The sequence below is a fragment of the Dryobates pubescens genome, chromosome 13, assembly GCF_014839835.1.
Source record: "Dryobates pubescens isolate bDryPub1 chromosome 13, bDryPub1.pri, whole genome shotgun sequence".
Lineage (NCBI taxonomy): Eukaryota > Metazoa > Chordata > Aves > Piciformes > Picidae > Dryobates > Dryobates pubescens.
In genome coordinates, this window is record NC_071624.1 from 17,128,082 (window position 1) to 17,139,891 (window position 11,810).

At 44.8% G+C, this 11,810-nt stretch overlaps 1 protein-coding gene across 1 annotated transcript; it reads right to left on the reverse strand.

Annotated features, from left to right (window-relative positions):
• Nucleotides 1–8,562: 8,562 nt before the first annotated feature.
• GPR160 (G protein-coupled receptor 160) lies at nucleotides 8,563–11,223 on the reverse strand. Its single transcript, XM_054166772.1, has 2 exons — nucleotides 11,186–11,223; nucleotides 8,563–9,673 (listed from the first exon to the last, which is right to left on the reverse strand). The coding sequence occupies exon 2, from the start codon at nucleotides 9,617–9,619 to the stop codon at nucleotides 8,600–8,602; it is 1,020 nt and encodes a 339-aa protein (XP_054022747.1). The 5' UTR covers nucleotides 9,620–9,673; nucleotides 11,186–11,223; the 3' UTR covers nucleotides 8,563–8,599.
• Nucleotides 11,224–11,810: the final 587 nt, after the last annotated feature.

An 11,810-nucleotide genomic window follows, 5' to 3' on the forward strand; every position in this document is an offset into this window, starting at 1 on the left:
TTATTTTGGAGGGAAGTTGCTAAGCACTTTCTAATTTGTTGTTTGGTTTTTTTTCTGTCTTCAGTTACTGTTGTAAAATAAACTTCTTAGTTGTAGGTTCAAGACTTGACAATGTTCACCTGAGAGATACTCAAATGATGGAGACAGGAGGTGCCAGTTTGTAGCATTTCTGTAAGATACACCATGTAGCATATCTGTAACATAGGTTCTAAAGGATACATTCTGTTTTGATGAGCTAATTGAAGACTAAAGATATCTTAGATATTTATCCTTTGGCTTTTGTCTTAAAGTTTTATTATTTTTATACAAAAATTTCCCTGGCTAATTTTTAACCTGTCTTCTGATTGTACTGTTCTTTGGCAGTGTAAAAAGTAGGTATCCCTAAATGTGGTTTGATAATGGCTTAAAGCATCTTTGACAGTGTGGATTTAAGAATCATGTTTAGACCTGCAGTTAATCAGTGTTGTTACATGCATGAGAATTCCATGGCTGTTTTAATTTTGCTTTCTAGACAGCTTTCAAGGAGACCTTCTACAGATAGTGTTTCTCTAGGACTCTTGGACATGATCATGGACAGATGGCTGGGAGCTTCGAGCAGACCTGATTAATGCGTGTCTGTTCTGGTATGCTGCATTTTCTGTGGGTTTGGGAGAGCCACAGAGAGTGAGTTAGGCTTTAAATATTCATGAATGCAGCAACTAAGAATGTGGGCTGTGTGCATATTGAAAGGTTTTTATTTTCTTCTTCCCTGATTCTGGCATTCAGCAGGAACTCAAAAGCAAGCACAGCTATACTGACCTATACAGATAGAAATGCACATGTGGACTGTTTGCCAGTGTAGCTGTCATTAAAATCAGTTTAAAAAGAAAAACAGAAGTCACACCTGCACCTGAAGGTAGGCTGGAAAACCTCCAAATGCAACTAAAGTCTGCTCCAGAAGCTTTTGAATTTACTCAGAAAAGCAATGTAATGCTCAGTGATGGTTTTCCAGAACCATTTTGCATACCAATCACTTGTTTCTGTTCTGATCAGTGAGGTTTCCCTAGATTGTATTGCCCTCTCCCATGCCTTTCTTCATAAATTAAGCTAGAGCCTCTTGAAAAGAGGAACTAGGAGATTTTGACCATTTTTTTTCTATCACTTGCTCCCATTGAATGTGTCAACAAGAAATCCTCACTAGCTTGATTTCCTGGGGTCTTGTGTTCTGTATTCAGAGTGCTGCTGTTCTGGGCTACATCTCGCCATAATCCCTGCAACGTTTCAATTCCTATAGAAAGGAGTACAGGATGCTGTAGGACTTCAGCTCAAAAGAGATATGTTGGATGGCTTTTTCTCTACTAGTCTCCATCGTGCCCTACTCCTTAGTGCAAATGACAGCATCAGCACAGGGCAAAGCCCTTTGGTAGAGCACTGAGCTGAATGGGTTTGTGAGGATTTCTCCCAATGGAATTAGAACTGTTAGACTTGTCTCAGAGTTCGTGTGGGGTTTGAAAGAAATGCACCTGAATGGTGAAAATGGGTGTGCAGACTGCCCTGCTTGAACACTCCTGTCACTCAGCAGCCCTGCTTTGCAGCAGGAACAGAGAGGTTCAGCAGGAAAGCTTGGCCACCTCCGCTGACTGAAGTGCTCTGGAGCCCTGGACTGTTTCTTGTTCACACCCAAGCATTGCCAATAAATTGCTGACTTCTCCCAGCCAGCTCACATTGTCTCACACTTGGCACATTCATAAAACTTTATCACTTTGCTTATACAGAGAACTGCCAGTTGTCTTGGATCACCAGAAACAAACTGCATTGTCAACCCATTCTTTACCCATAAGTTCATCTTCTTATTTCCTCCCCCCCCCAGAAGTGAAGCTCTTGATGAAGGGTAAAGCTTGTGCTCAATCTGTGCCAACAAGGTGTCTCATAGAAGTTTTTATATCTTGCAAGCATCTATTTTCCCATTTCTTTCCTCTGAAAGCAGGTTTTCTTACCTCTTTTTTAGACAAATAACAAGTGGGAGTCAAGCTTTTGGGATAGAACAATTGGAATCCCTCATAAATGTAGATGTGGCAGCAAGAGGAAAGGAATAAAAGGAAGTCATAGAGCAGGTTTACAGTGGCTTTTGCATCATTTCTTTGTCTATGCTATAAGGAAAAGTTCAGATATAACATAATTTCATAAGGGTAGTTTGAATGGGAGTTTGTGTGGTGAGGCTTGACTAGGTGGTGTGTGTCACTGCCTGGCACACCAGATAAAATTAATGCCTGTTGGAGATGATTGTTCTCATTTTAATAAGACAATGTCAATGCAGAAACCTGCAGCTCAACAGCTTAAGGAATTTCTTACATGTTGACAAATATATAGCTCTAAGTGATCAGAGAATTCAATGACAGCTGTATTGTGAGCACTGGTTTTGCAAATAACTGGACATCCACATAAGATTTCCCTGGATTTCAAGTTAGAGTTTATTAGCAGCCTTCCAGTATTTGAAAGGGCCCTACAGGAGGGCTGAAGAGGGCCTTTTTATGATGGGGTGTAGTGATAGGATGAGGGGTAATGGCTTCAAACTGGAAGAAGCTGTATTTAGGTTAGACATTAGGAAGAAATTCTTCCCTGTGAGGGTGGTGAGGCACTGGAACAGGTTGCCCAGAGAAGTTGTGGAGGCTTCAAACCTGGAAATGTTCAAGGCCAGGTTGGATGGGGCCTTGAGCAACCTGATCTAGTAGGAGATGTTCCTGCCTGTGGCAGGGCAGTTGGAACTAGATGATCTGTAAGGTCCAACCCAAACCATTCTATGATAACCTGAGTAGTAGTTCTGATTGTATTGAGACTCCTCATATTAAAATTAAGAGTGTGTGTAAAAGGTTGCAGGGCTGTTTTCATACCAGTATTGCACAGGGATGTCCTGTTAGCAAATATTTAGATACATAATTGTCAGACATTGACCAGATTTAAGTCATCTGTTGTCTGGGCTGCAAATAATGACTCTGCAGAAGACTCAATCTGGGATACATATTTTTTATATATATATATATATTCATCTGAAGTGGTTTTGGGGTGGAGAGGAACTAACATTTGAAAGTATTTTGTTTAAAATATCCTGGGTTTGTTGAATGCTGAGTGGAAGAGCTTATGAAGAGAGCTATAAATGTGTAATTTCTATGTCAGATGTTAATAATTGCTCATAGTGGATTTTTAAGTCACCCTTGCATAGTGAGCTGTAGTTTCAGACAGGAAATATTGTGAGGAGAAAGATTTAAAGTCAGTTATACTTAGTTCATTTAGGCTAAGCCTAAATTAACTTCATTGTAAAGGAATTTGCCTTTAGGTGTGAGAATGTATTTAGACCTGATTGGTTCTGTATGGTTACATCCACTGGATGGGCTTGCAGAGAGTGACCTTTAAAGGAGAGATGGTAATTGTGGTACAGACAAGTGCCTGCTGGGTAGATGCACTCTGCTTCTTCCAGATGTCCCTGGTGTGGTCTGAGCTGATAGGCAGTCAGAGCCTGGGACATAGGCTGAGTACAAAAGCACACATTTACTAACTGCCTGTTTCTAAACCGTATGAATCAGCCTGATTTGATTTTACCATCTCCATACCCCTGGAGGAGCAGTAGCCATCTCCTTCTCCAGATAGATTTCTGAATGTGCTTTTTGCCCTGTTGGATGTCAGTTGTTTGTTGGCTGGAGCATTTTGTGTCCTGCTTGTCTCCCTGGTCAGCAGTTCCACATGCACTCTAGGTCCTCTCCTGAGCTTGTTGTGTAGATTTGGGTCACCTCTACAGTAAAATTTGCATACACCTGCTCATTCCCTTGAAGACTATGCATATTATTTACTGATCTCCTGCAGCTAAGTGGAATGAAAGATCAAAATTGAAAGTTATGGATGTACTTGTGATTGAAGGTATGTAGGAAGTTCAGTGTCTAGCTTTTCTAACCATTGGTCTAACTTTTCTGAGGCACAGTTCTGGGAGTCAGTGAGCAGATTTCAAGTCAAAAAGGTTACATTTCCATCTTCCTGCTGAATTACCTAAAATGGTCATGCACAGTAGGAGCTAGGAGAAAAAGGAGTTCTAAAGAGTCTTTTTATCCAACTAGGAAGAATTTGAGCACAATTGTACATTTCTGGAATCGTGATGGTAAATATCGTTAAAGTGCACTGCAGAACACTTCAGTTGTGCCTAAAAAGCATTGCATTGTTGCATAGGCAGGCTTATAGTGTTGTTCATAGGAACTTCATCAGGGTATCCTTGATTATGGGATTAGACTAGAAGCACAAATGTAATTGATTCCTGAGGCATATCTGCTTTGCCGGTGAAGTCTGGTCGACCTGAGAGGACTCATCGTCCTCTGTTACCTGGCCAGCCCTGTGGCCACTGGAATGTCACCACCCCGGGGCAGCTTTTTTGCAAAGCCAGTGTTTGAAAGAACAATGAGATACTGGGCACACCCCGCTTCCTTTTTAAGTAGTCTTGGTGTTAGCCGTGGGAAGGAGGTGTGTAAAGAAAGAAAGGTTTTATTGACAAGTGCCAAATGCTTCTATTTAGAGTCCAAACTGCATTGGATATCTCGCTGAAATCAATGCTGATTTTTAAGGGATTGTTTTTATATGAAGAAAGTATTGAAGCTTCTCATGAAGGGTTAACACTTGAGCCACTGTTACCATTAATATAAAATAATCCTCTAAGAATTAAAGACTGCAAAGTATTTGAATGGTCTAAGGCCATTAGTTGCTGGCACAGCATAAGCAGTAATGCACAGCAGTGGTTGTCTGTAGCTCTTAACTCTTGCACATCCTCCCACCTTCCCAGCATAGCTTCTCTGCTCTTTCTGTCTGGCAGGGAAACTGCAATCCTGTTCTGCAGAGCAGTGGTTTATGGTTATATGGCTGCACTCAAGCTTCTGCCTTTGGACTTCCCAGAAGCACCAGATAAAAGAAAATGCACGGAGGGAAAGACTCAAGTCATTAGGAGAAGAATGAAGGTAAAGCTCACTTCATGGCTGGTATCTCCCTCCATATAAAGTCATGGTTAAAAGTGGGCTTGCAGAGAGAGCCACTCTAAATGTATTTTAAAATCGTCATTAGCAGGCTCAGACAGCAGTTGGGTGCTGGGTGAAGCCCGGCAGTGCCTCTGTTCTCTTACTCAGTGGGTGCAGCAACAGCCTCAAGGTGGATGCTCTTTGGCACTTCTCCCCAAAGAGCATTTCATAACAATACAGTGGTGTCACATCAGTGCATCACTATTTGCTTTGGCTCTTTGTGACTTCCCTGTAAGAAATAAGAATTTTACAGACTTGGAGTGGCTTTGGAAGCACTGCAGCAGCCACGGGAAGTCTGCCACGCTGGCATAGAGGGGGTTGTGCAAATCTTAATTACGGGTCGAGAAGCTGAGCCATGCTGATTAACTACATCAGCAACCTCACCCAGCTTCTTGCTGTTCCAGTTCTCTAGATGCTAATGAATCAGAAGGCTGAGACTAACCACACAGATGGAAAGTAATGCCTTCACCTGGTGGTAAATGAACTTTAAATTAGGAGTTTTCCCTGGCCTGCTGAGTCCATTGGGTTTAGGTATTTCCTGATCTTCTGAAATGCCTGGTGCATTCTTGGACCTGAGGTATTTGCTGGGTTTTAGATGGAATTAGGTTTTGTAAATATTTTGTCAACCCTGTTTCAGTGGGTGTCCAGTTCATATAAAGCCTGAAGAAATGCCCTGTCAAAAGAAATGTTTGGAGGTTTATCCTGTAGCACCTCGAGAGCTGAATAACAGCCATTACCATGGGAGAGAGCAGGGAGGGATTGCTCAAGGTTGTTTTTCAAGTGAATGTTGGATGTGCTTTCCTACTTCTAACATGAAATAGAACTTCCTCCAAATACACTTGCCAGGATAAAGGATTAAATGACTCCTGGTGCCAAATGCTTCAAGCAATGCCTCCTTTTATTGCACTAGTTGGAAAATTCAGTTTTTGATCATTTACTTGCCTTTTGATGGCCTTTTTAATAGATTTTTCTTTTTCCTCCAAGCCATTTTCTACTGCTGAAAAATGCTCCTGTCCTTTTGATTCCATCACTGAAACCTCCAATTTCCCACAGTCTGTGGGTGAGAGAAGCACTGTGAGGGGTGAGCAACAAATCAGTGGCAGCTGGGCTTTGCTGTATTGCAGCAATGTTAAGATGACTGAGAGGTGACAGACTGGAGTCAGACATTTCAGCCCAGGCAGCAGTAGTAAATTCTGCAAATACATCTAGATCTATAATTTGAGAGATAATAATGTCAGTGATGGCCACCCCCACCCCCCCAATTAAATTTTACAGTAGAAGAGCACACAGTCAACTATGTAAATGATGATCTTCACTTTGTGAATCACTTTTTAAAGAGCACTTTTCCTACTGCCAACTAGCATGTGACTGGATTCCAGATTCTCTCATTTGTTACAATCTGTAGAAGTGAAATTTTTCTCTGATCTGTCTGTTCATGGGTAAATTCCTCATACAAATGCTGAAACAAAGCACCTTATACTATGCTGCTTAAACTTGCTTGTAATTGCACCTTTTGTTACCTGCAGATTTTTTTTCTTTTCTTTCTTAATGAGTATTCTTGTGCAAGATCATTGTTCCCTGTGGGTCTGGGTGAATGATTAACCACACCACACCCCACCCCACAGCATCATTTACTGATAGAGTTTCTATTTGGATACAACCTTGTATTGTGAGTTCAGTGCTTCAGAAATAAATGCTAATTCCATTTGTCTGCTCTGGTTGTGTATCGTTTATTTCTCTTCTGCAAAAAATGGAATCAAGGTCTTAGTGGAGGGGACCTTATAGCTGTCTTCTGATGCCTGAAGGGATCCTACAGGAAGGCTGGAGAGGGACTTTTCATAAAGCAGTAGGACCAGGGACAATGGTTTTAAGATGAGGCAGAGTAGATATAGACTGGATCTTAGGAAGAAGTTCTTCAGTATCAGGGTGGTGAGACTGTGGAATAGGCTGCCCAGGGAGGCTGTGGATGCCACCTCCATGGGGGTATCACAGTATCACTAAGGTTGGAAGAGACCTCAAAGATCATCGAGTCCAACCTGTCACCACAGACCTCATGACTAGACCGTGGCACCAAGTGCCACGTCCAATCCCCTCTTGAACACCTCCAGGGATGGCAACTCTACCACTTCCCTGGGCAGCACATACTAATGACTCTCTCGGTAAAGAACTTTCTCCTCACCTCGAGCCTAAACTTCCCCTGGTGCAGCTTGAGACTGTGTCCTCTTGCTCAGGGCCAGGCTGGATGAGGCTTTGAGCAGCTGAGTCTGGCTGAGAAGTGTCCCTGCCCATGGCGGGAAGGTTGGAGTAGATGGTCTCTAAGGTCCTTTCCAACCTGAGCCATTCTATGATAAAATTAAAAGAACTGAAAATTAGGAGAGTATTTTTTTTGCATAGAAGCCTGATTAACTTCCTCTATGGAAGTAGCCCCACTTTAAATTTGAAGTCATTTTAGCTTAAAAATAAATGGCATTTTAATTTAAGCCATTCATGAATGGGCATGTATTTACACAGAGCAGTGAACCTTGCTGCTTCTTGCTCTGGCTGGTTTTGATTTCTATTATGTACATAAGCAGCAGCAAAGGCTGGAGAAGAGAAGGCTCCAATGAGACCTTATTGTGGCTTTCAAGTATCTGAAGAGGGCCTGCAAGAAAGCTGGTGAGGGACTTTTTAGGATGTTGGATAGTAATAGGACTAGGGGGAATGGATCCAAGCTAGAGGAAGGGAGACTTAGATTAGATGTTAGAAGTTCTTCACCAGCAGGGTGGTGAGACACTGGAACAGGTTCCCCAAAGGGGCAGTGGAAGCTCCATCCCTGGAATTTAAGGCCAGGCTGGGGCAACCTGATCTAGTGGAAGACCAGGCAGAGGTGTTGGAACTAGATGATCCTTGAGGTCCCTTCCAACCCTGACAATTCTGTAATTAAATGCCACCACTTGGCCTGTAGCCCTAGAAGCTGCACATCTTGCACTGCTCCGTGGGATGTAAACAAAGTTTAGATCGCTGCAGTTGTAGCTTTACAGTAACAAAAGCAATTTATTTTTCATTAAAGAGACAACACCACTTTAATTTAAACTGACAACATTTCACAATTAAACAAGAAAATAGGCTTCCAAAAGAAAAAAATCAGAGGGCTTGTGTGAACCTCTGACAGCAGGTGACACATGTACGTAAGTGATAAAACAGCTCCAGCTTTGGAGAAGAATTTATTGCATTTTGTACTCTAAATCCTGAGATCATTCCACTTAGAGCAAGTGTGAAATTCCAGTCACAAACTTGAGGTTTAACTGCAAACCTGTTTTTTGTCAGCAATGCTCTTGCCTTGAACTTGTGCTTTCAAGTTATATTCTCTGAAGTAGCAGTTGCCTGCTGTCCACTGGAACCCAGCATGGAAGTGCACAGTGCCTCACACTCTGGTGTCAATATTCATGACAGTGTTGGGGGGTGCTGGACTGTATTCCATGGAGTGCTGTTCTGGAGATGTTTCCTTGTGTTATGTGTAAGGACACCATCCCAGAACAAGTAAACAATTCTGTTCACAGCACTTATTTGCAATCTTTTCAGTCAGCAGCTCATTAACAGATAACAACTACTGTGCCCAGCTTATCAGCTGGCTCTGTGTTTTCATTGTTAAACGGCATAAAGCAGAATTTCCAGCTGACAAATGCATCTGTAGACCACATCTCCTCTGTGAGTTCAACGTCCTGACAGCGACACCAGTATGCCACTGCAATGAGAAAGCTGTTGATGAAGTACAGCCAGGGGACGTTCATCTCCATGTAGGCTGGAATCCGAGCACCAAGAAACAAAATGATAACTTGAAGGAGAACAAAAGGTGCCCAGGTGCCCAGAAAACAGACGAGGAGTCTGGGCAGGAGCTGCCGCTTAAAGCTGGTGCTGCTGCTGTTAGACACATAGGAGAACAATAGAACAGGCTGACTGGAGAAGGAAATGACCCTGACAGACAGCAACATGCTTAGAACTTCCTTCCAACAGGCCAGGAGAGCTGTGCCCACGAGCAGCACCACAGCACATGAGACCGAGTAGCTCTGCAGGCTGGCATAGAGAGGACACTGGTAAGGAGAAAAATGGTTCTGAATTTCCAGCTCTTCATAGACAGCAGGAACTTTCAGAATACAGAAAAACCCTGAAATCCATATAATGACCACAGCAAGCACATAAAGTATCCTGTGCCCTCTTCCAGGAAACTGAGAGGTTTGGGCTACAGTCATGTAATAATCCAGGCCAGCCACGAGATACACCGGGTAGTGCACGATACTGTAGGTGAGAGAGATTATCTGAGTGAACAAGCAAATGTGGTACTTAGTGAATCGCACACCCCAGAGAGCAAAGTCCTCGAAATAGAAAATGAAGGATATACTCAGCAGCAGTGTGAAATCCAGCAGTGCCAGTGAAACACAGAAGTATTCCATAAAACTAACTTTCACTTTTTTTTGCTTCACTTGCAGCATGAAGAACTCGAGGAACACTTTCCCGAGGATAATCAGGAGCAACATGCAGCTGATTTCAAGTGGCTGCTGGACATGAGTGGAGTGGTACTGACCAGAGCAGTTCTCACACTGTATGGCAGCCATCCTCTGATGGTGAGAACCAGCAAAATAAGCATCATGGGGCACAGTGCTTCATACCTGAAAAGAAAAAAATCCAAGTTGTGAACATTTATTGCTGGATACCTCTACCATTAATTCTCCATCGCAGCAACTACCAAATTTACATCTGAATTTTCCAGGCTTCTTAATTCAGAGTAAAGAGATTCACTAAAACATCATTAGAATGTCAAAAAGGGGCCTCAATTTTATATTCTTCAAATTAGAGTCTCAAGAGTTAAAAGGTCAACATAGACCTAAGTTACTTTTCTAGCTACTGTCCTAAGGAAGTTTAGGAAATAAGGTTGACTGTTCCTTTCCTACAGAAAGCCTCAGGATCTTTCTGTCCAGCTGGGCAGAGGGGTGGACATTTTAGAGATCCTGGACAGGACATGTTACAGTATGGCCTTAGAGGTCTTGATGCTCACAGAACCCCTATAGAATTGAGACTGCAGAAATACCCTGAAAGCAGAAGAAACATCAACCCAACTCATCCTTTTTCAGTGCTAAAATCCTAGAACTCCGAGGCAGCCCAAAGCACCCAGGCTTCATTAGTGGAGCAGAGTTCTTTTTTTGATCCTTTAGCAATGAAAGTACTCAGAACAACTAATTTTCCCCCTGGACTTCCGTAAGTTCCCTTAGGACAGCTCTTTTCTGTGTGTTAATTCCTGAGGAAAATGAACACAGGATGGGTTTGTGTATGTCAGCACTACAGACAAAACTGCACGTTGTCTTCTCTCTTTCCTGAAGGATTGGGATGATACCAGCATTCTCAGTAACAGCAGTGAAGCTGGGAAGCCCAGGCAGATGTAAGAGGGAATTTGCCTCTTCAGATCTCTGTTAACAGTGCTTAGCTTGTATTTAAATAGACACCTGCATTTCATTATCAGTTTGACAGAGTTAGTGAACATTTCAGTTCATGTCTCCTGAAAAGCAGAAAAAGAAGTTGAAATACTTGGCAGTGCAGCTTCAGATGTGTCCACCGAACTCGGTTACAAGCCTACCTGGCTTTGCCACTTCACTCTCCGTTTGCACAGGTACATTTAATCCTCTAAAACCTCAAGTGTTTTACAATACAACTCAATCTAAGCCTTCTTCTGTGCGCATTTTGTCTCCACAAACTGGACGCCGCCTTCGTGTATGCAGAACGGAGGAGCGAGCCAGGTCACGCTATCGAAGTTGATTATAACTCGTGTTGTTATAATAATGCAAAATCAGCCGCGCACAGGTTGAAGGCCTTTCGGAAGCCCGTGGTGCGGAGACCCGGGCAGAGCAGCCGAATTCGGCGGCTGGAGCAGCGGGCACCGAGAGGACCAGGTCTGCTCTCCTAGCGCACACGCCTCCCCCGACACCATCGGAGCTGCCAGCGCCTCCACGGCCCCCAGGAGCTCCGCACCTCCTGCCGGCGCCTGCTCTTCCCGTCGAGCTGAGGCAGCAGCAAACAGGCAGCAGGGCGACGGCAGGAGCGGCTGTGGGGAGCTCTGAGGAGACACCCGGGACGAAAGCAGCTCCCGCGCGGCGTTCCCGCTGACCCTTGCTGGCCCCGGAACCCACCTGCTGCGGCCGCCGCCCCTCCGCACCTCTGCTGGCTGTGCGCTGTGGGGACCGGCCCCGGCCTCCCGCGCCGCGCCGCCACCTCAGGCGGTGGCCATCTCCGCCCCTTTGCATTGCACGGGGACACGGGCGGGGTGGGGAAAGGCCGGGATCGGCTCCCTGCACGGGTTGGGGCGAGCGGGCCCTGCCCTGCCCTGGTTGCCCTGCCCGCCCCACGGGTCCGGTCGCTCGGTGCCAACCAGTTTCCCGCCGCCCTCGGGGCGCCTAAGCGCCCAGCCCTGTCCGGGCCCTTCCTCCGCCACCGGGCGGTGAACGGCGGTGAGAGGCTCAATGTGACGGAAAAAATAACCGCTTTGAGGAAAAGAGTTAAGTACGTTGCTTTTAATCCCTCGCTCCACAAGCGCCTGCCGAGGCCGAGGGCAGTGAGCCGAGGTGAGCGCCGGTCGGTACCTGAGCGGCGAGGGCAGAGCCGAACTGCCCTCCTGGGGCCGCCGAAATCGCTACCTACGAGGCAGGTAAACATCTGGTGTTCCAGATGTGTGACATGTGCGTGCCAAACAGGCAGCAGGGCGACGGCAGGCTTCTTGGGGTACTTCGGGGCGGGGTTGGTGGCAGCCCAAGCCCT

Excerpts from the sequence above, each read along its gene's own strand:
- GPR160 (XM_054166772.1), bottom strand. The coding sequence starts at position 9,619 with ATGGCTGCCATACAGTGTGAGAACTGCTCTGGTCAGTACCACTCCACT.